Source organism: Gopherus flavomarginatus, chromosome 9, assembly GCF_025201925.1.
Source record: "Gopherus flavomarginatus isolate rGopFla2 chromosome 9, rGopFla2.mat.asm, whole genome shotgun sequence".
Lineage (NCBI taxonomy): Eukaryota > Metazoa > Chordata > Testudines > Testudinidae > Gopherus > Gopherus flavomarginatus.
The window spans coordinates 49,297,161-49,321,879 of NC_066625.1; the positions used below are offsets into that span (position 1 = coordinate 49,297,161).

The 24,719-nt window shown below is 42.4% G+C and overlaps 1 protein-coding gene across 18 annotated transcripts in view; it reads right to left on the minus strand.

Annotated features, from left to right (window-relative positions):
• BBS4 (Bardet-Biedl syndrome 4) overlaps window positions 1-24,719 on the minus strand; it is a 96,532-nt gene that overhangs the window by 44,292 nt on the left and 27,521 nt on the right. For 2 of the 18 annotated variants that reach the window (XM_050968273.1, XM_050968275.1), the window contains 2 exons: window positions 23,042-23,189; window positions 7,418-7,497 (listed from right to left, as the gene is read on the minus strand). The exons of 2 other annotated variants lie outside the window; for them this stretch is intronic. In XM_050968273.1, coding sequence (XP_050824230.1) covers window positions 7,418-7,497; window positions 23,042-23,066 — 105 coding nt within the window. In that variant the 5' untranslated portion in view covers window positions 23,067-23,189. Of the gene's footprint in view, window positions 1-1,320; window positions 1,382-2,069; window positions 2,360-2,579; window positions 2,768-7,417; window positions 7,498-14,946; window positions 15,117-15,701; window positions 15,811-23,029; window positions 23,190-23,769; window positions 24,042-24,719 lie in introns of those variants that run through there. 14 more of the 18 variants (XM_050968278.1, XM_050968272.1, XM_050968283.1 and 11 more) reach the window with 12 other exon arrangements.

The window sequence follows — 24,719 nt, forward strand, 5'->3', positions numbered from 1 at the left end:
AGTGTATATCTGCATCACAAAACTACTGAACACAGTCTAGCACCAATGCCTATGCTACTGACTGTATAGAAATAGCAGAGGGTGTCGCAGCCTAGGGCTGTGTACAGAAGTTTGTCTTGCTTCTGGCCGGCTTCCAAGCCATCAGGTTTTAACAGCCAGTACCATCAGTCTCTTATTTCCACAAGCAGCAAAATTTACCAAAAAATCTCAGAAACACCAAAACAAAATTGGAGGGAGTGGAAGTGTAAAAGTACTAATCAAGTTAACCTTTTCATTTCTGGAAGGTGTGGGCGGCGGAACAAGTCATTCTGCACTGATGCTTAGCATCACTGGTAAATATGGGGATTTTAAAAACTCTTTAATAGACAGAAGTCGGGGCAAAAAGTCAAGCAGAATTCAGGTCAAAGTTATGAAAATCAAGAACTAATGCAAAGCAGGATGCCTCTCTCCGAGAGCTGACAAAGGAATGACTGTTGCCATTAGAGTTTACAGATCAGAGTCACTTCTTAGCTAAGCCTTGACAGGGCAACTGTTCATTCAATAAACATCTGCGCAATAATGGATTTTTAAGGAATAACTCAAACATTATTTAAACCTCATGCTCTGCAGTGGACTAGATCGCCGGGGCCGTGACAACGGGAGGGGCTGATCCACTCATTCCCTCATTCTTTAAGATGCTAGACCTTCATATACTTCTTTCTGGAGTCTGCTTTGTGATCGTGTACCCACATGTGTGTGCACATGAGCACATTCATGAGCAAGAGAGAAAGGGATATCCTTTCACAGGCCATAGCCCTGACCAATCCTTCTGAATTTGTTCTCAACATTTCATTTTATGAGCCACCAAGAAGGATTTTACAGACTAGTGTGGCTTCACAGACCAGTGTGAGAGTTGCTGATTCACAACTGATCTACAAAGGAAAAGAAAGTTAGGTTTGTTCCTCTTTAAATGCAACGAGCTTAATAGAGAGGGGAAGTGATTTTTATTCAGATTGTCAGCACTGATTTTGTTTACACCTATTTAACTCCAAGATTTGAGAGAAAAGCTTTCTGTATTAAGGATTCAAAGCACACCTTCAATTAGTATCTGAGTGAGCTCCCAGTGAGCCAAGAAGTTCTCCAACAAAGATAAGGGAAAGCCAAGATCTGACATCCCTGACATTTCTAAAGGGGGTGCGGGGGTGGGGAGGAGGGAAGGAAACCAGCAGGAGTAGCAAAAAACAATCCAATCGCCAATTCCCCTCCTACTATCCCTTTGCAGATCCCCTTTAATGAACTGTGTTAATCTTGTCTACAGACCATACTGTTTAAATGACTTACTATACTCTTTGCTCTGTGTTACAGTTCTGCACCACTGAACAGTTCCAGCCTATTCGCCGATCTGAAGACATATCAAAAGGTGCAACATATTATGTGTAAATGAACGGCCTTCAATCAAGCAAAGTCAAGATCTTTCCTCTCACTCTCTTATGGGAGGTGTTTGCCCAATGCAATGTCTTTCTGTTGCCTCTGCAGTACCTTTGAGAGACTCTGCACTATCCAATACAGATATAATCATCCGGGAAAACCTGTATTCATTTTGATATTTGAGTTTTAAAAGGCAATAAGAAGAATCAACTGGGAAACCGCCCCCCCACACACACACACAGTTAAGAGTAACTGTTCTTCAAGATGTGTTGCATGTCAGTTACACTACAGGTGTGTATATGCCTTGTGCACCGGTGCCAGAAAGTCTTCCTTAGTGGTACATGTAGGGGTGGCCCGGCTGACTATCTAGCTCTTTGTGCTATGAGCAAGATATAAAGGGCAGAGTTGCTCCACTTTCAGCTCCTTCACATTGGAACCTGTTAGTAGACTCTGATGCATCAGGGAAGGAAAGTGGGTCATGTAAAGGACATAAGCAACACATTTTGAAGAACAGTTACGAGAAAGTAAGTAACTGTTTTTTCTTATTCGAGTGCTTGCATATATCAATTACACTGTAGATGCATGGTATACCTCATGAGGTAGAGCTCAGAGCCTCATTGGAAGAGAGATTGTAGGACCACCTTGCTACATTTGCATCTTACCTTGAAGCGGCAGAGAGCGCATAATGTCTGATGAAAGCATGATCTGAGGACCACGTTATTGCTGTACTGATGTCCACGATTGGGACATGTGCCAGAAATGCTGCTGAGGTTCCATGTGCTCTGGTTGAATGCACTGTGAGTCTATCAGGAAGCATCACTCCTTTAGCAGCACAAGCCACTGCGATGCAGCTGGTGATCCATTTGGAAAGTCTCTGAGTTGTGACTGGATGGTGCCTCATATGTTCTGTGTATGGCACAAAGAGCTGGGAAGAGGCCCAAATGGTCTTTTCCTATGCAGGTAAAAAGCCAACAAGCGACAAACATTGAGAGTGGAGAGCCTTCTTTCACCCTGTGCGCATGCAGCTTTGGAAAGAAAACTGGCAGGTACATAAATTGGTTCATGTGGAATTCATAGATCACCTTGGAGAGGAACTGAGGGTGTGATCTAAGATGGACCTTGTAGAAAACAGTATACGGTAAATCAGTGACCTATTCATTCAGTTCACCTACCTCCTGACAGAAGTGATGGTCACTAAAAATTATACCTCTGCTGACAGGTGCAAAAAAGACTTGGAGAGGTTCCATAAGTGCAGACAACACCAAATTCAAATCCCAGGAAGGTACTGGTTTTCAGACCGGTGGGAATAATCTCTTCAGACCATTCAAGAACCTGGTAGAGATGGGGTGAGTTAAGACAGTCTTGCCATTTATCAGAGGATGGAAAGCTGAAATGGCCACCAGATGTACTCTAACAGAGCTGAATGCTAGACTGAACTCTAATTTGCAAAAAACAGTCTAGGATTGTCTGAATGCTGGCCTGAGTTGGACACACATTATGGGAGGTTCCCCAAATGGAGAAATGTTTCCACTTAGGTAGGCAGCTCTGGGGGAAGGTTTTCTGCTATTCAGAAGGACATTCTGGACAGCCACTGACCAATGCACTTCCTCTGCACTCAACCACTGATGAACCATGCTGTGAGGTGCAGTACTAGAGGATTCAGGTGCAGCATGGATGCATGGTTCTGCATTAGGAGATCTTTGGTCACTGGCAACAGAAAGGGTTCCTGAGAGGACAGTTTGTGGCGGTCTGAATACCAAGTCTGTCTTGGACAAGCTGGAGAAATAAGGATCATTCTGCTGTGATCTTGCTTGAGTTTGATGAAGACCCTGGGAATCGGAGTACGAGTGAGAACACATAGAGGAGGTCCTTGTTCCCTGGAAACAGGAAAGGTTTCAATACTGACCCTCATCTGTGACTTGCCTTGAAAGAGAAATGGGAACCCCTCCTGTTTGATCGAGTCATAAATAGTCCCACAGACAGAAAGCCCCCTACGTGAAACACCCAAACTAGAACATTCATGTTGAGAGATGTTTGTGGTCCAAGTTGAAGGATCTGCACAGACAATGCACCAGGCCATTTTGAACCCGTAGTAGGTGCGATGCCTTGACAGTGACTGAGTTCCAAATAAACAAGTTCCATAACTTGACTGCCACCTTGCAAAGGCTGTTGGATCTGGCACAACCTTGTTTGTTCTCATAAAACACTACTGTGGTGTTATTGGTGAGAACCTGGACAGTCTTGCCTTGGATGTGAGAATGGAACTACTAACATGCATAAAGTATCACTTGCAACTCTAAAACATTTATATGGAGCCTGGCTTAGTGGGCAGTCCACAACCCCTGGACCTGGATGAGGCTTGGATGATGTCAAGGCTAATTCCCCCACTCTGGCACAATTAATACTGGCCACTCCAGGCTTGTATTAAACTCCCAGGGTTACAGCTTCTCTCTGAACTTGGGTGGGTAGATGTGGCCACTGCCCAAATGCAGAACCCCTTTGAGAACCCAGGAAGGCTCACTTGGGAATTCCTTCCTGTGGGGTACCCTCAAGCCCTTTCATACACCCTCTTCAGGGAAGAGCTGAGAAAGAAAAAGAAACCAGCTGTCGCCACCAGCTAGTTAAACAACATATGCACAAACCTCTTAGGACACAAAAACCCAATCCTGTTCTTAAAAAAGGTAAATGTTATTTAAAAAACAAAACAAAAAACACACATCTGGAACTTAGGCTCTTGCTAGATTTAAAAAGACCAAATATAATAATTAAGCATAAAAAATGGTTTTCTTGAAGTCCAGCTTAAAGGTTACAAGCAAAACAAAAGCACCTGGGGTTATCACAAAGGAGTCCACAAGCCATAAAGAAATAAAAGAGAGAAACCTAATTGTGTCTTCCTAGACATTTCTTGATCTACTTACATATCTGGGGTTTCAAATGAGGAGTTTCTAGGTATGATCTGATGGCTTTCCATACCTGGCTTAAAGCGTCTTACAGCAATGCTGCTCTGTGTCTCCTCTCCAGGACAACCAGACAGACAGACAAAGGGAAATTTTTTTCCCTAATTTTAAAAGTTCTAGCCCTCCCATTGGCTCTTTTGGTCAGGTGCCCACTCCCTCCCTTTTACCTATGGGTTTTTTTAACCCTTTACAGGGATTCTGACTCAGGGATTAAGAGGCATTTTGTAGTTAATTGGCTGGCTGCGTGTCCATAAAAGGGCGCTATCCCCCCACTTCATTTGCTCCCCTCCCCATGGTTAAGGCATCTATTACCATAGTCATTAAGGGAAGCGAAGGGAACTTCTTTGCACATGTTGGGTTGGCTCAGCCACCAGTTCAGAGAAGATAACACGGTGTCTGAAACACAAACCAGCTTGTCTCAAGTGGTGAATCTGAGGATGATAGACTGAACTGAGCCATGCCTGCAGCGGTCTGAAGTCTGGTGTGTGGGGTGACGTATATACATGCCGCCTCATGACCTAGAATCCTGAGGCAATCCCTTACAGTGGTCCAGGGATGCTCCTTGAGGAACACACATAGGTCCTGCAGAGTTTGAAACCTGGAGAGAGGCAGAAATGCCCTAGCAGATGTTGAAAAAGGTATACTATAAGGGTAGCATACCAGTCTCCTGGACCTAGAGAAAAGATAATCATGGCCAGGGAAACCATCCAGAACGTCTTCTTGACATACCTGTTCAGGTTCCAAAGATTTAAGACTGATATGAGACTGCCTTTGGCTTTGAGAATGAGAAAGTGTTGGGAATAAAAAACCCTGACCATGACCAATTCAAACTGCGCCCTTGAATCTTCAGGCAGCTTGGTGACAAAGTGGGATATGGCTTCCCAGTTGGACAAATCATAACACAACCAAAATGATAGTTGGCAAGCCAGAGTTGTAGACTTGGCATAGAATAATTTTTCTGCGGAAGAGATCAAGCTTTTTCAGTCTTTTTTGTCCTGGAGGTAGTCTTAGCCTGGCCCTGACAACTTTGCTCATTCACTGTGGCCACAGCTGGGATGTAGATAGAACTATTCAAACTCCAGAGATGGAGCCCAGTATTTCTGATCCATTCATTTGGCCACCAGAGGAATGGACGAAGAGGTCTGCCATATTGTTTCAGCTGGCTGCATGATAGCATTGTTCATAGGCAGGGCTACTTTCCCTGCCGCAGAAAGATGGAGAATGTCAATGAGTTTGTGTGTATTCTCCTCTACAAGTTCCAGAAAGGCTGCCATCATCCTGAGTAACTCCTGGCATACTTTAGTCATCCAGTACTGGGGATGATGCCTCCCATACCAGAACCTTGCCAGGTGATGAAGAAGAGATGTGAGGTGTTTTCCCCTAAGGCAACTATTAAGGCCACACACACACCCCGGTACAATACCAGGCCTCAGGCTTGTCTGGCCCAAGCATCCCAATTCTTGGACAATCTCTTCTCAAAGCCACAATAATGATAGCAATTACCAGAGTAAGCTTTAGACTTTGGGTACCAGGACACCTGAGAGTTGACTTCAGAGTTTGATGATGACTTGGAGAACAGGGTGGTGTGATGCCTGGAGGGGTCTTTGGCAATCTTAATCAGGGCCTATGTCAGGAATACGGTACCAGTGGCAGCATAGATGGCTTCCTGGCGGCTGATAATATGTGGTGTAAGGAATCGAGAACCAGTCCCACACTAGGGGGCAGAATCGAGCCTAAGGCAGACAGTGCTATGGATGAATGACATGGTACGATGATCTATTCTAGAAGGCTGCATTGGTACTGCACAAGGTCTTTGCTCTGAAGCAAAGGCAATGGCAGCACCAACAGACATAGTAAGTCTCTAGCTGTGATATAAGCCTCCATCATAGTTGATACCAACATGAGCTGCTGATCTGTAGTGATCAGGGAAGACTGTTCTGTCACCAATGTAGCCTGTCTTGATGGTCCCTGAGAAGGCACTCTGAGTGACCTGGTACTGGGGAGTAGCAAGGCACTGGGCACTCTCTACCTTTGGTACCTGACTGACCATCTGTGGAAGAGTCCTGCACCCTAGACATCAAGAAGCTTAATATAGACTTCTGCTTGTACTTTTGAGGCTAGAACTCTGATTCTCTAGGCCTTGAAAAGGACGGACCCAGAAATGGAGATCTTCTGAGACCTCTTTCAGCTGATATGACCAGGAGAGCACTTCAAAGAGCTTCCTTTAGATGAACAAGGTGGCTTTCGTGTTTTAGTTCTAGCTTTTAAGCCATGAAAGATAAAGCACCCATCTCTGATGTGGTCATCACCCAAATACTTGAGGCAGTAGGAGCGAGGGTCATTAACAGGGATAAATTTCTTGAATTCTAGGCAAGGTTTGAATCCCAGGGACCTGCCAGCTGGAAAAATCCCAAAAGTAGCTCTAAATCAAATTAAATAAACTTAAAATTATAAAGGAAGAAAAGAAAAGAAGTCCAAAGACTTCTGAGAAACACTAGTTAGATCGAGTAGTAGTTCACAAAGAGCACCAATGACCTGACCACCAACGGTAAGAAGGAGTTTGGCCAGGGATGGGGCCATGCCTATGGTTACTGCTAGGGAAAACTCTCTGGCACTGGTGCACAAGGGCGTGCCCATACTTACTGTGAATGCACATATGCAAGCACTTGAAGAAGAACTTAAACTGTACAGATTTGTAAACAGGCAAAATATAGACAAACAAAGTAGTTTTCACATTTGCTTTACCTATATTTTCTCTCTGTCAATTCAGGAAAGAATGTAGTTGGGACCCATACTACTCTCTACCTAAGACGACTAATTCGGCAAATACTCCTTAGGTTTTATACCTAGAAATGCTAACCAGAGGTCTAGATCCTTAAGTACTATAAATTGTTGTAGCTCCATTGAGATCAATAGAGCTACACATATTAACACCACCTGAGACCCTAGCCAAACGTGTTTACCACAACTAAGACTTCCTATAGAAAATACAGATCTGGCTTAGGAACTAAACAATGAAACAAGTGAACCATTTCCCATTGACCAGCTCTTACCTTACATGCATCATAATCTTTGCGGATGTAGTGCAGGTGTATCAGCCAGTTCCTTCTCTCCAAGATTGGCAGCTCTGGCACTGTGTGGAAAACATTAGCAGAACACTCAAAACAATGAGAAATGATCCAGCAGAGAACACTCACACATGTAGGGTAACCAGATGCCCCAATATTAACGGGACCATCCTGATTTTAGAGGCTGTGTCTTATACACGCAACTATGCTCCCTCCCCCCCAACCCCCCCCCCCCAAAAAAAAAAACGTGTCCCAATTTTTCACACTTATCTTGTCACCCAACACAGGTCAGGCCAGAAAAATTTCTCTTTGGTAAGGAAAGTCTCCACATGCAGTACAACCTAAACTAGAAAACTGCACCAGGGAGCACTATTAGTCTCTTGACTCAAAGCCGGGAGTCTGCCCTTCAGTGTTAGAAAGCAAAAGGAGTTCCAAACAGATAGATAGAACATACTGTTCAATGAATAGCCTAAATAAGCATCTTTCACTGAAAATCCGAACAATAGCACTTCATAAGACGTGAGACATCTGCTCCTTCTAGTGCAGCTTGCTGGAGCAAGCAATACCAACACCTTGCCTTTGCATACATTGTAGTCTAATGCAAAGGTTCTCAAACTTTAGCAATCCAAGGACTCCCGTTTTGATTCAAAAAATTTTCATAGACCCCCAAACCCCGCTCAGCTCCAGGCCCTGCCCCCACTGCACCACTTCCCGCAGCTGTTCCACAGCCTGCAGGAGGTGCTGGGAGAGAGGGGGAGGAGATGAAGAAGGGAAGGGGGCGAGTTGATCAGTGGGGCTCGCAGAACCTTGGAATACCCTCGTGGACCCCAGTTCGAGAAATGCTGGTCTAATGCCAACAATGGTTTGTTCGGTTTTGGGCTTCCACAGACACAGAAAGAGCTTGAGGAATGGACATGCTAAGGAAGCTGTTAATAATTTAAAGAAGTCAAATTTAATTCTTTGAAACTGTGCAAGATTACAAAATATCATACCTTTGTGGGATATGGTGATGCCACTGATGAAAAATCTCTGATGTAGTGAAGAAGAAAGAGAAATATGCTCTAGTACATCAATTGTAAGGAGCCTGCAGCAGTCATGGCAAGTCACAAATGGGTATTGCTTGGCAGGTAATGCTCATGTTGGGTTTAAAAGTTTAACCCATTCCTGTGCATTTCTTTAAGACTTGAAATATATTATTTGTTTCTAATTTCTGCAGTGCAGATGCTGGCAGCCCAGAAGCAACCATAGCAACTGGCAAAAAAGCTAAATGTTTGCAAGTCAATATAATGACAGATGAGTAGCAGCAAAGCAAGGCAAAGATTGTTGCAGCAGCAGAAAGGATGATAGAGCACTAGGACACATTCCTCCCTTTCCCTACCCCGTGGAATGCAGACCCATCTATACAACTGTCAAATAGAGGTGTGCACTTTGCTTTCATAATGACAGCACAGACAGATAGGAATACCACTTTAAATTTCCATAGCAACTGCCACCAGCTTTCAGCACAGGTCAAGATCAGCTAGGAGAAAGAGGAAATCCAGCAGATTTCAGAAATCCAGAGTGGGTCATGGCAGGAGATCCAACTATTATCATCTTTTAGAAACTTTTAACTTTACTAATGTAATTTACTCATTTACTTTTAACTTTATGATTTGCAGCGAATAGGAAACATGCATTCTATACTATCACTATGGCGGTCTCTCACAGCTCACTGCTACATGTGAGAAGCAGAGAGTACTTAAAGAATGCAGGTTAAAAACAAGTGAAGAACAACACAACCTCCCCCCTCCTCCTACCCAATGTTAGCTGACAAGTTTCTTCAGCTGTGCTAGAAATATCACTTTGAATAATTGAAATGGAAAAAAAATTTAAAAGCCAATTTGCTTTTCACACTACATTTCTAGAAAAATCTATGTTAAAATGGCAGCACAGTTAAGAACAGCACACATCAATAACTTGAGTAAAAATCTGTCTGGGTAGCGGGTTGGACTAGATGACCTCCTGAGGTCCCTTCCAACCCTGATATTCTATGATAACACACACTACAGGGATGATTTAATTACTGCAAAAAACTAGAATTTTAAGCCCAGGAAATTCAGAGTTAGATTTAAAAGAAATCAAAATATGTTAAGGTGTGGAAATGCACAGTTGGACACACAAACAACCTTAACTCTGCCCTGTTGTGGCACTATGCAATGACTCTATAATTATGTTTAAGATTAAGATTTTGTCTCTGTTATTCTTAGTAAAAATCACTAACAAGTTGTAGGGAATAAACAACAATTCATGGGAGCCCATGACCTGCCTGTAACTTTTACTAAAAATAAACGGAGAGAAGGCTGGAGATGGAGGGGGAGAATGACAGCTAGACTCCCAGGGTGGGTGCCAGGGGTCAGTGTGCTTTTTCTGAAGGGAAGGGAGATAATTTACAGATACAAGAGGAAATGATATGAATCCCTAGCTGTTTCAGTGTCCCGAACTACAAAGAAAAGGCATACACCAATTGTTTTTTTCTCAGCCTCAAGGACTACTGGTTCAATAGCCAGGCATTTTTCTATATTGATGATTACCCACAGAACATCTGAACTAGAGTGAGCTGGGCTGCCAAGCAACAGCAGTGTGTCATCTTCATATACAGAGACTTTGTAATAGCCTAAATAGCAGGGTTTGACCAGACCAACCCATGGGGGTTGCAGTGAGAGGTCAAAGAGAAGAGATGAATGAGGGCACCATGCCTCAACCCTCTAATGAATTTGAAAAAAGAAGATCAGGAACTAGTTATTATAGCAGCACACTGGAGACCTCTACATGGCATACTATGTATTTGGAATCCAATCCTAATTGGAGACTGAAACATATACTCTCACTTAACTTGATCTCATGATCTTTTCAGCACTGAGAGAGACTACTGAATGTGGCTAGGCCCTTGCCAGGTTCAGTGGAGTACATTTATCAAGCTGCTCACACGGGTTTTACATCATTCCAGCTAGACATAAAACAGACTGTTCTCTGTGAAGCAGTTTGTCCAAGACCCAGGTCAGAGTTGGCCTGAATTTTTACCTCTGTGTTAAGGAGGGAGACTGCTCCGTGACTCTCAACCTAATCTTCTGGGCTCCTCTCTTTTGAGATTACAAATGCAAGTCTCATTCAGCGAATCAGGCAGCGATTTTGGCCTCAACCTATGCTTAAATACTTTAGTCAACGCAGATGTGAGATTCTCTGACATGGTATGATAGAATCCAAAGGGGAATCCGCGCAGACTCACTGTTTTTCTGGTGACTAGTGATTGATTGCACAGCCCACTTCCACCTATGTGATTTTTCTGACAGTGGCCCTTTAAGGAACTAATTGTAGTGGAAGACACAGACAGAACAGTATAAGATGTCAAGGACTGTGTGTCTCTGTAGCACTGTCATTTCTCTTCATTTTGCTTGCCCTATTAGAGATTTTTCTCCAAGGATTGAAACTCACAATTCATACCTTCTGTGAAAACATCCACATGAAATTAATTTATTTGTGATTCTTCATATCGTGTAATTGCAGCATATGTATATACAAGCCATTAAACAGCACTCTTCAATTTTAATTAAAGGCTTATGAAGCCACTGGAGTGTTAAAAATATCTTGAAAGGCTCGAAATACAGGGAATGAGATATCAGGAGAAATGATTCCAAGAGCAGCAATCATCCTCTAGAAGAAGAGGATGCCAGGTGCCAAAAAGAACTGCCTTTATACTGTGAACACAGCTAGAGTACACAGGCCATCAAACTGACTTTTCACTTGCTCTCAGATTTTCTCAGTTGTGCCAGCCGAGTGGGGGGACCTTAGCATTGTTCCAGCTCAGAGCTTTGATCAGTGGATGGCCAGACATTCCTCTTGGGGTGGAGAAGAGATTCACAGATGCTTCCTGCACTCAGGCTCTCAGCTACTGGACTCAATGGATGAAGAACTGAACTGGTGCAGAGTCATGGCCCCATTCAATAAGCTCATCTCTTCTAGCACCTCTGTTTATTTGAGATACTTTGAGCCCTGCTCCATTTCACCTTCCCCCCAAATGAGCTTTGAAAGCCAAGCTTTAATGGATTCAGGTGAAACTGGGAGGAAGGCCACCAATCATGACAAGAGGCAAGCAAATGAGTCACAAGGAGACGGGGTAAAGAGGAAGAGAGAACCATCACACAGAGGACACGTTAAAAGATGGGGATCAAAACCCAAAATCTCAAAAAATCCCAGAACATAGACACTAGGGGGAGAGAGAGAGAGAGAGAGAGAGAGAGAGACGGTACAAACAGAGGAGAAGAACTTCATTTCAGAATCAGGATTTCTTATTAATGCATTATTTGTATGCAGTAGTACCCAGAGGTCCTAATCAGAACCCGATTGTGCTGGGCATGGTACACACATAATAAAAAGATCATCCTTTCCCTAAAGCTTACAATCTAGACATATGAAGAAGCACAGCCTTTGAAAATAAATGAGGAGGAGGAGAAGATAAGAGTGAAGCTATCCAATTTACTTATAATAAGCAGCAGTCTTAGCACGCTCACTTCCAGCCATCATCAACAGGGGATTATACCTGAGTTTCTCTTTGCTGCTGATTTAACTACTTATTGCAATAAACTCGGCCAATCAGCATAAGAAATTCAGAAATAAAACCTGTCCATTAAATTTTTGAATCCTCTCATTTAAGGGTGGGTTTGTGTATGTGATTCTGCCTTGAAATTAAAGCCCTCTGTACATTACTTACTGTACTGTCTCTAATAGCATCTCTGTAGTGGAATGAAACTTGGCAACTCCATTAGAAACCTTGGACAAATCCAGATGGGCTAACATGGGGTACCAAATATTTTTTTTAACAAGAGAAAAAATAATTGAAAAAGATGGATCAGTTGCACTATTAGAGAGAATAGGAAACACTGAATTTGGAAATGGATTCAATTGCTTTTTGCCAAGTTCTAACTAAAAAGGCTACATTTTAACATGAACCATGCAGTCAATCCCTAGGAGCTTGGGCTTTTAGGTGTTTTTAAAGTTAAGAGAAATTGACATAATTGACCAAGTTCATCCTTCTTGTAACTATGTTTTTTTTAAATTAATGGGATTATAATAAGGATGGATTTGTCAATTGAAGTCAATGGGAGTTATGCCACTTCAGTGGGACCAAGATTTCACCCCGAATGTACTGAATAGTTCTTTTGTCAAAGATTTTTTTTTCATTATTTTAAAATCCTAGCTGCCAATTGACTTTACAATGAACTCATGCCAGTGTATGGGTATGTGCATGGAGAGAACATCGTAATGTCAACAGCAGTCCATGGAGGCTATGCTAAGATATCAAAGTAATAACAGAAGTCAAATTACCCTAAGGGGCAAAAATTAAAAATCAAAGTTGGCAAAAATTAGTGCTGGTGGAAGGTGCTGGCCTGACAGTTCTTGAGCCTGAAGACCTCAGTGTAGCTAGTGGGGATTTATACACTGGACAGTGGCAGTGAAAGCTTTTCACACACTGCCTTGCACCAACACTTCTCAAACCAGTTCTGCAGCGAATATGTGCAGAGAAAGGAGAATTCAATCTCCATGACCTATTTGGTCCAGATTTTATTGCAGGGGGTTACAATTAACGCCACTTGTGAACAAGCGAATCCAAGCTGACCTTAGACAGAGTTATCTAAAGCTTTTATATAGAACTTGTCACCATGGTAGCCAAGTGCTGCACAAAATTAATGACAACAAAAACCTGAACAAAAAGAGGTGGTTTTCTCTCTCTGCTCCTTTGGGGCAGACTTTGTGTAGGGTTTTTTTTTTAATGAATTGGAGCATTGACGGTATGGGAAGGCTCTATCAAAAAGGTAAGTGCTGTACCTTGATCTGACCATCACCAGAGTTGGGTGGTGTAGGGAGGCGCCCTGGCTCCCCGCCGCACCTGAGAGGGATGAGCCAGAGCAGGTGCCTCAGTGGGTGGAGTCACCGCTGCCTGTCCCTGCCCCCCGGAAGTCAAGGGGCGGGACAGGAAGAATAAAAGCCCGGCCTCAGCGCTCAGTTGGCCACAGGCTGTCGGAGAGGACAGACGCTGGTGCCTGAGCTCCCGCCGGGCCCAGCCTGCCCCGCGCTCACTACCCGGAGGAGCGCCGGCCTGCCCTGCCCCGCCCTCACTACCCGGAGGAGCGCCGGCACGACCTGTCCCGCGCTCACTACCCGGAGGAGCGCCGGCCTGACCTGTCCCGCGCTCACTACCTGGAGGAGCGCCGGCCTGACCTGCCTCGTGCCCGGTATCCGGAGGAGCGCTGGCCTGACCTGCCCCGCACTCACTACCCGGAGAAGCGCTGGCCTGACCTGCCTCGTGCCCAGTATCCGGAGGAGCTGCCGGAGCTTCCCGCCGCCCAGTATCCAGAGGAGCCCATGGTCTGGGACCAGCCGGACAATGCCAGCGGAGGACAGGTACCTAGAGAGGGGGAGACTGGAAGTGGCCCGGGGGTAGCCGACCCCAGTCTGGCTCCAGGGGACCCTGAACCAATGTCAGTGTGTTGCGGCCATGATTCCCCACTGACTATAGCGAACCCTTGCTGCTGCTAGGGCCCCGGGCTGGGACGCAGTGGAGTGGGAGGGCATGCGTCCCCCCTGCCACCCTTCCAAGGGTGGCAGACTTTCCCCTCTCCCTGGCCTGAGGAGGCCTTCTATATAGACTTACAGTTTAAACTGCTGCTCAGCCCCTGCCTAAGAGTCTGAGCCTGAACGACTTACTGCCCCGCCCTGCCCCAGGGCCGGGCTTATAGACTTTGTTTGCTCAGCCCCTGCCTAAGAGTCTGAGCTTGAACTGCTTACTGCCCCGCCCTGCCCCAGGGCCGGGCTTACAGACTTTGTGTTTGCTCAGCCTGCTGAAAGGCCTGAGCCTGACTGCCTCCTGCCCAAGGGCCTGGGCTTATAAACTTTGTGTGTACCCGACCCTGATGAAGGGCTGGGATTCTGCCTTATTTACAGACCCTCTATTCCCTCAGCCCCTGCTGAGGGGTTCGGCCTACATGAACTGCTGCCTGTAGGGAGGCGCCCTGGCTCCCCGCCGCGCCTGAGAGGGACAAGCCCCAGCACCGGACCCTTACAGGTGGATGGATCAGCTCAGGGATGGCACAGAAGTTCTGTCACTATGGCCCATTAAGCTTGTGGTGTCTTTGTTGACACTGTCCACAAAGGGGGGGGGGAGAACTCATGCCGTGGTGATGTTGACATATTACACGTCACTAATAAAAAAAAAGGGATGCCATAATCCAGTGTTTGTGTCATATTGACCAATTTAAAAGAAGCAAGTTTCTATTTATACAGATACCCCCTCCAGGGATCAAACACGATGGGGAAAGAAATCCTAGACATTTTCATTTAAAACATTAATATTATTTTTAAACTAAGTTTGGAATGTGGCAGTAATTCCATAAGCATTCTGAAATTCGAGAGATGCTCCAACACTTTATAGCAATGATTGTAATTTCTTAATCTACTGGAGCAAGACAACTGGAGCTTACATTTTTTTCAGAGTTGTCATGTAGTCTGCGGACAATTAGCTACTGGGCAGGACTGTGGTAACATTCCAGATTCAAGCCCCTTGCTTTCATTGCCATATTTATTTAAATACTGAAGGGAAAGAGGGCTGCAAACATCTGTGTATTTCTCCTTCTTGCTTCAGCTTCCAAATCTGCCGCACAGTGAATTAAAATACAATTTTAAAATAGTAGTGGTAATAATGGTAAAAAGGATCTTTTAAAGAACTTTAACATAACAAAATAATAAGGCTCAAAATGAACGAGATACAATGAACTCCTCAAAACATCCATTGGATTGCTTTCTCATCAGTAAAGTACAGATGGTGGATAGAAAACATTTTTGAATTCTAATACTGAGATTTTTAGATTTAGAAACAAACTACTGTTTTGTACATGGTGAATGTTTTGGGAATCCCTTGCTGGGCAGGTAAGCAGATGGATTTAACACAGAGATTCTGCTTCTCTCCCAAAGGTTTATATTCAGACTATAACAATATAGTAAAAGCTTTAAAAGAAAACCAATACAAAAAAACATAGCCCATGATATACACAGACCCATCTTTGGGGGTTGAGGACATCATAATCAAGGCGACACTGTCTTCAGAAACTCATTAATGCTATTAGAAAAATACCTCAAAATATAAAAACACTAAACAGGAAATTTTAGATATTGCACACCACACACTGAGCATAGTCGCATATAAAATTACACACACAATGCATATACAAACGCATACACATGAAAAGACGAGAAATCTCTTTTAAACCTTTCTGCTCCTCTAGCTGTAGCCATCCTCTTTGTTCACTTTCCCCTTCTTTCTATTTTGCAAACTGAAGCCAAAGCACCTTTAAATCAAACAATAAACCTGTATGGTGTTTAGTCATTTACAGTCAGCTGGGGTTAATAAAACTTGTCATATACAATTTTGATGCTGGTAAGAAAGCCATAATTCAGAGCTGTGATCTCACTATCATATATTAATATCTTCACTTCACACAGAAAGCTGGAATGAAACTAAAAAATAATATTAATAAACAGTTTTAAACAAAAAGCAAACATTCCTGACTCTACACCTCCCCCTAGTGGAAAATGAGCCAAAGTTAAATACAAGAGCTTTCTGTTACTGAAAAATTGTATCTTCAGACTCCTTCAGTAAGCTACAGGGGAAAATGCAAATTTGCAGAATTTCTATTGTTAGGCTACTTTGCATAACTAACAAGATATTAGCCCAAAGTTAAATAGTCTGTGTCTCATTTAAGACAATTACAACTCCGATTTACTCCAAGTAAAAATGTTTTTATCTGTAATTTGCAAATAGCTCCATTCATTATTTTAAATGGAACATTTTGGCAATAAATACTGCTTAAATTTCACCCATTAAAGGTGAACAGGGAGGATCTGAAAATAAATACAGGTCTGTCGCATCTTACGCGCATTTAACATGTGCGATTTCAGCTTTAAGTGGTTGGCAAAAACGAAAAGAAAAGAGAAAAATAATTTAATACTGTACCTGTAGTGCAGGCGTTTCTGCCCACCATTCAACTCAATGTAATTTTGACTATACGCAGTTTTCGCTTTACACGCTAACCGCAGAACGGAATCCTCGCGTAAGATGAGACTCACCAGTAACCTTTGGCTACCTAGGCCTTCATAGTTGCCACAGCCATTTGGAAATTCACAACTTTAGAACTCAGTGAAAATAGAGCCACTGGAGTTACTGAAGAATCTCCACTAGATGTTAGCAGCATAGGGCTGGACAAGTTCTGATATCATTCAACAAAAGGCAGTGGCACACATGCACTTCCCTGTTTATTACAATACAAAACACTGTTTCAGATCCAAAAACATTAACATGGATAAAACTAGATTACAAACATATGCATCTTAAAATAAAAAATCTGAAAATTATTTCCTCTTTTACTTTCCTGCCAGAACCTGAGCTCACAATTCTGCGTTTCCCTGCATGAACCAATGAGATCAACAAAAAAAACTGCAGTGCAGGCAGCTGCATTCTTAACACAGAAACAAGAACTTGAGTCTTACCAGTAAGAATCTAAAACAAACATTGGTATTTTTTTTAAAAATGTCAAGTTAATCTGGAAGGAGAACTATCTTTACCATAACAGTTAGCTCCCACCATTCTTGAGGGTCCTCTAAATCCTGAGCTCAGCCTTGAAAACTTCTACTCCTATTTAAAGCATTCTATCCTCAGATCCTGTCTCATGCTCACCATCTTGCTAGCCAAGAAATGGGTGGAGCTCCCGCTGGGCTTCCCTTTTGGTCAATGGTGCTCCTAAATTGGACAGAGAAGAAGGGTCACTGCTGAGTACCCAGTTTCCATTTACATCATTAAGAATAAACACAAGGTGATGGTATTTTTAATGTAACTAAACATCAGAGTATATCTTGTTTATGTCTTTTTTTTTTTTAATTATTTCCTTAGGCTATGGCCACACTACAGTTTAAGTTGATGTAAGTTATGTTGTTCAGGGGTCTGAACTAACCACCCCTTGAGTGACATAATTTATGCCGATTTAAGCACCAGCGTGAACAGTGTTAAGTCAATGGGAGAACTTTTTCCACTGACACAGCTACCACTGCTCATGGGGGCTGGAGAACTTTATAAGAGAGCAGCTACACAGAGAGCTTACAGTGGTGAAGCCATACGCTCTAGTGTAGCCATAGCCTTAGACTGTGATAGTACCCATACTATGCTACGTGTTTTCTGAGACAGAAAAAGACACAGTACCTATCCCAAAGAGCTTAGGCTCTTAAAGACAAAATAACTGGACAAAGGTGGAGGGAAGGAGATGAAATAATGGACAGGAGGTGGTTGGATGCTGTGTATTTGTAGCCATGTTGGTCCCAGGATATTAGAGAGACAAGGCAGATGAGATAATAACTTTTATTGTATCAACTTTTGTTGGTGAGAGACAGACTTCTGAGCTACACAGAGCTCTTCTTTAGGTCTGGAAAAGGAACTTGCAGTATCACAGCAAAATGCAAGGTGGAACAGATTGTGCAGCATACATAGCTGGCACATACTGTAAAGGACCTTCAAGGTAGAATGGCCTGTTAACACGTCTGCAATGGTCGCATCATTATTTTTGTATTTACTTGCATAAATTACCCCAATTGCCCTCCAACACATCAATTATTAGCTGGCTCATTTATTGTAGGGTTCCTAGCAAAAGAGAGTCTTGAGGAGGGTTTTGAATGATCAGAGAGTAAGTGGCCTGGTGCATTAACTCAGACAGAGTATTCCATGCACGGGGGTAGAGTACAAGAGACAGAAGGTGGCTATGGGAGAAATGGATGAATGGGGCAACAAGGTCAGCATCACTGGCAAAGTGGAGGTCTGAATAGAGATACCAAAAAAAAAAAAAAAAAAAAAAAAAGACGGTCAGGTAAGCAAGGAGGGGTGCAGTTACACTGGGTACTGACGGTAAGAACAAGAAGCTTGATGTGGTGGTGGCAAAGTTAGAAAAGATAGTTTAAGAGTCAGTTGACATTGACAGAGCACTGAGCAAGGAGGATGATCTTGGCAGCTGTGGCTTGAATGGAATGAAGTAGGGGCTAACTGGGTGTTAGGGAGACCAGAGAGGAGGAGGTTGCAGTTATCCATGTGGAAGGTTTAATAGGGCTTAGAAGAAAACTTTGACTGTCTGAACAGAGGGGAAAAGTCAGCTATTAGAGATGCTGTGAAGCAAAAATGGCAGGATTTAGACACAGTCTGGATGTGAGGGAGGGAGCAGTCAAACATGGCTTTCAGGTTGTGGGATTCAGTGACAGGAGGGTGGTGGTGTTGTCATCAGTAGTGTTAGAGAAAGAGGAATGGGGAGAGATTTGGAGGAAAAAATAAGGAGTTCAGTATGACCATGTGTGACAAGTTCAGTCACAGGGACCTTCTTGGGACTGTCACCTGATGTGTTGAATTTACCTCTGAGACCGTTTTCCCTGCCAGATTGGGATTCCAGAACCCTGCTTTGTTGAGCCAGACATGCTAGCCTGATGCAACACAGACCCAGGTCTGGGCCACACCCCCAAAGCTTCAGACTTTAACCAAAAACTGCTCAGCAGGTCACCTATCTCCAGCACCCAGTTCCCAATGGGATCCTAACCCCAAATAAATCCATTTAATACCCAAGGGAGCAAACAGCTGTGCATATTTCTCTATCAGTGTTATAGAGGGAGGATCATTTATGAGTTTACCCTGTATAAGCTTTATACAGAGTAAACTCATAAATTGTCTGTTCTCTATAACACTGATAGAGAGAGATGCACAGCTGTTTGCTCCTCCAGGTATTAATCACTTACTCTGGGTTAATTAATAAACAAAAGTGATTTCATTAAGTATAAAAAGTAGGATTTAAGTGATTTCAAGTGATGATAGACAGAACAAAGTAAGTCACCAAGCAAAAACACACAAGTCTAAGCCTAATACATTAAGAAACTGAATACAGGTAAAATCTCACCCTCAGAGATGTTCCAATAAGTTTCTTTCACAGACTAGACTCCTTCCTAGTCTGGGCCCAAATCTCTTCCCCTGGTACAGTCCTTGTTAACAGACACTTTAGGTGGAAACTAGAGGTTTTCTCATGACTGCCGCTCCCTTTGTTCTGTTCCACTCCCTTTTATAGCTTTGGCACAAGGCGGGAATCTTTTGTCTCTCTGGGTCCCTGCCCGTCCCCCCCCCCCAAGGGAAAAGCACCAGGTTTAAGATGGATTCCAGTATCATGTGACATGGTCACATGTCCTGTGAGACCTCATTCTTCATTACCCACAGGCCGGCCTGCAGGCACCCAGGAAGGTTTGCAAGTAAACAGACCATTTACAACCAATTGTCCTAGTCAATGGGAGCCATCAAGCTTCCAAACCACCATTAATAGCCCACACTTTGCATAATTACAACAGGACCTCCAGAGTTATACTTCATATTCCTAGTTTCGGATACAAGAATGATACATTCATACAAATAGGATGAACACACACAGTAGATTATAAGCTTTGTAATGATACCTCACAAGAGACCTTTTGCACAAAGCATATTCCAGTTACATTATATTCACACTCATTAGCATATTTCAATAAAACATATGGAGTGCAACGTCACACCATGTTTAGTTTAAGTTGTTGATGTGACATTCATGAGGAGATGTCGGAGAAATTAGATGATATTCAGGTCTGGCTAGAGAGAGATAGGTGAAGAGTGAAGGAGGGCTTTCTGAGTCATTGGCATAAAGATGGTAACTGGAGTTGTGAGATACGATTTCCCAAAGAAGGAGAAGAAAGGGGGCCAATGACAGCCTTGTGTCCTCCCTATGGAAAGTGGAAGAGGAGAACAGCGCCTATACTATAAAGGCACTAAAGGTATAGCTATGCAGGGGGAGAACCAGGAAAGGAAAGCAGCACAGAAATCAAAGCAGAACAAGCTAAAAAGAAGGAAGGTATGATCAGTAGTGCTGAAGCAGCAGAGAGGTCAAGAATGAGGATAGAGAAGAGGCCCTGTGATGTGGCCAGGAAGAAGTCATAAGAAATTTAGGTGAGAGCAGTTTCAACAGAGTAGAAAGGGTGATAAGCAGATTGGAGAGGATCCAGGATGGAAGTGGAGAAGGGAACTCTTGAGTCAACAGTTAGCATGTTTGATGACCCATTGATTATGGGAGACAATGTGAGAAAAAGCATAGTACTTTTTGACAAAGAAAACGGGAAAGTGAAAGAAGAGAGGACAAATCTGTAGGGAATAAAATCTGCATGGTCTGTAAATCACAGGTAGGGAGATGGAACTGGACAGCTAAGCACTCTCCTAAGAAGCCGCATGTTCCTTTTCAGGATTATTTTTGCAATACTGATTCCAAAACTTATTAGCCATAAAATCATCCTTGAAGAGTGGTTTGAAATTAACATCATCACATGGAACCCCACCAGCAAGGGGAGACACTTTGCCTGTTCAAAGCTGGCAGTCTTCACTACCACCTTACAGTGAGACACTTAATGTGAAAAGAGCAGCTTTGTGCGATAATGGAAGCAGCATAGGCTGTGCAATGAGATCAGCATTAAGATCTAAGTGGTGCAGTTTTGGACATTAATATCAATAGTTGATTACCATGTAAACCCCAGAGCCCATGAAGGGGAATATCTCCCTCTTAAAAGAAACACTTATAACCCTGAATAGATATTACTATTGTAACGTGCATAACTGGCTTGTTATTTATCGTAGCAGGAGTACTAGATTTGATCAGTATTGTAGAAGTTTCCAGTCTAGTTCTCTGTTCCCTTTCGGAAAGATGCATCCTTTGGCCTGAATTCTTCTGTGCCTGGTCTCTGCTGAAAGGTCTTTTTTGTGTGGTGAACCAAGCTTAAGCCATTTTCCAGTTATGATAAAAGAAGTATTGAAGAAAATACTGAGAAGGAAGAGGTATGGTAGTTCAATAATGACTTCTTTGAAACTTCACACCTGATATGTTAACAATCCCCAGTAAACTATACTTTCTTTTCTAAATGTAAAAAATAGAATGTGTAACAGTCAGGTCTGGCAGCAATGCCTATAGTTTAAGGTGTCTAACACTTTCCATTATAAAACCCAGTTTTCAGTTGTTTATTACTCTGCCAAACTTGAAGCATTCTAGCTTAAATGTTCCATGTCCAATGTCTGTCTCAGGCTGAACTTTTGCCTATGCAAACTTTTTTCCTCCCCCTTGTGTGTATGCATTATGATACAGTCTTTAATTGCATGATTACATACTCCCCCCACCACCACACACACACCCTCCCCCCCACAGGACATCTGCCCCATACAGTGTACAAGATAGATGGGGTTCAGGCAAATGAATCAGGATGTGCAGTGAATAAAGCTGTTTACAGAACCCTGCCTCATCGGTTGCAGAAATTGGAAAGCATACACGGAATGATGCAGGAAACTGCAGGAAGAGAAAGGGTGGTTTCTTTTAAGACAGTCCAGTGCTACCCTAGAGAACAGGATACTATCCGTGACTCTGCTCCATAAGTGTTATGTGCTGCTGGGCAAGGGAGCTCTGCTGTGAACATATAAAGCGCTATAAAAATACTAAGTTCTCTGAAAAATAAGACCGTAGGCATCTTAAGTTGAGCATCAAATTAGAGGACACTTGACAATGTTGCCATTCATCTCTCTGTACCACAGAACCCCTTTGTAAACTGAAGATAACACCACTCTACCTAACAGGGGTGTTGTGCAGATAAATTATTTAATGTTTGTAAAGCTCTCAGACACCTCAGTGATGAGCTCCATAGAAAAGCCCACGAGGAAATTAATAATTTTGAAATCAACACAGGATTTGGATAGTATAAGGTAAATAAGGCTTAGGCCATACACTGAATGATGAGGATAAAATATTGAATAATTACCCATTCAGCGAGCACCTTCGTTTCTGTGCACTGATTGAGGTTGGGGACATGGCCAAAAAACTGAATATGTGCATGTCATTGAAGACTCTAGCATAATGCATATGTACAAGAGTAGTGAACTACAGTTGCTGTGCAATCTTAATTCTGGTATTTCCTAACTTATGAGTTTGCAAAGTTAATGTTCTCTCAACATAGGGCTTTTTGTTTAGCTTTGTACGTAATTAAAATAAAGTTCTGAATGTTTGAAAATGCAGGCTTGAGAATGCAGATTGGGAAATATTGTTTACTTTTAAATGGTGCACATAAAGGTAGATGTAAAGGTGGTAAGGTTTGTAAATTACACAAAGGAATTTGCTTGGGATTAAGGATTTTTCAAGGAGCTTGAAAGCCTGGGAGACTAAGGCTCCCTTTTTGTGCCCCCTCATTTTTCTCATTTCTGTAACAAAAAACAAATAAAACAAAATAACCTAGGAAATTGCATAAATAAATAAAACCTTTTATGAATTCAGCAATAGCAAAGTTGCACACAATTAAAAGCCAGGAAATCATCCTTAACTCTGCCACCTGCTGCTTATATATTACCATATACTCTCTGATTATATGATAAGATGTTATCTGAGATTCAGTGTTTATCTAAAGTTGTAAAAGTAAGAAACCTCAATCATTACCTAAATATACGTCATAACAGACCTGCGATGTAGATACGGATCTTCATTTTTACAAGTTGGGAAACTGAAGCAGAGTGGCTAAGTGAGTTGCCAACAGCTGCAGAGTCGGGATTACAACACTGAACTTCCTGATTTCCAGTCCTGTGCTGAAATCACTAGGCAACACCAACCTCAGCAGAAAAAAACAAATGTTGTTGTATTATTTGAGAAATAGTGCTTGATCATGTAATTACAGATTTTAATGTACTCGCACAAGAACACAGAGGTGTACTGACACATTGAACCTTCACTTTGACATTCCCTGACTTCTGAGTGATTTATGTTATAACCATGACTACTTCTGCATTTAAATCTATGATAAAACCTACAGATTTACTATAGTCAGGAAAATGCAATGAAAATACTCTAGATAAGAAATATTCTACCGGGGAAAAAAAACTAATTTAAATCTCTATTCCACACTGTAATATTTACACCAGATGTGGAATTAAAGTGCACAATTTCAATAAGAAGGTTAAAAGCATATTTCATATATATTATACATGAAGCATTTACTCATATTTTAAATTATTTCCCCCTCCAGGATTATTAGGTCCAGATGGGCCAAAATCTTATTTCAGTTTGTAACTCACAAAAAGTTGGATAATAATTTGGATGATGATAATTAGTGAGCTCTTATAGAGCACTTTCCATCACCAGATATCAAAGTACATTTCAAAAGGTCAGTATCATTATCCCCATTGTACTCACTGGGAAACTGAGGCACCGAGCAGTAACGTGACTTGTCCAAAGTTAGCCAGCAGGCCAGTGGCAGAACCAGAAATAGAACCCAGGTCTCCTGAGTTCCCCTATTCCTTAGGCCAAGATACTGTGTTTTGCAGTGGCATTTCTTTCTGATATTTCTTCTAAATTCTTTTCTATTTAGCACACTTTAAAAGCATTAATTAATTTAATTCAGGGTGGTGGTTTTAATCTGGATTTTTCAGGCAGAGTTTCACTCTTAGAACTTCAAAGGCACCTTTGGATTTATATTAATTTGAAAGTATTAGGAGTTCAGAAATGACCAGCTCTGCAATGCACAAAGTCAGCTTATCAGGGTACTAAACCATTAGTGATATTCAGTGTGTTTTATCCTTTAGCACGTTTCCAGGAGCAGAAGAGATACCCACCCGTTGATCTGCCAGCGTGGGGAGTACCTGGAGAGAAAGTCAGATGCATCCCAGGGACAGATCATAAACTTCAGACTTGTCAATTTCTGCAAAAGCTAAAGCTATTTTATTAACTAAAAGCTGTGAGACAAAGTGTGTATTTTGAGTTGCATTACTTATTTGTAAGCGTACTTCCCTAGCTACTGTGAAGGAGCAATACTAGAGAAGATGGGGCTTGTGCTGTTGCTGGTCAAATCTGCAAGTATCGTTTCTAAAAATATACATTTTTAATCACTATTTCCTCCCTTCAAAGACCAGCTCTATGCCTGTCCAAAAAATAATGGACTATCAATATTGCTGTGTGTTAAATGCTGACACAGGAAATTTAGCTGGACAAAAACAACATAAATTACTTGAGAAGATTGCAACACCAGTGTCTAAAAAGCAAACTATATTTTGACATGTTAGAATTAGCTGTGAAAACTTTATAAAGGTCATCGCATGTGAATCATATCTCTGCATGCTGAATAAGTAACAGTTTTAAGCTATACA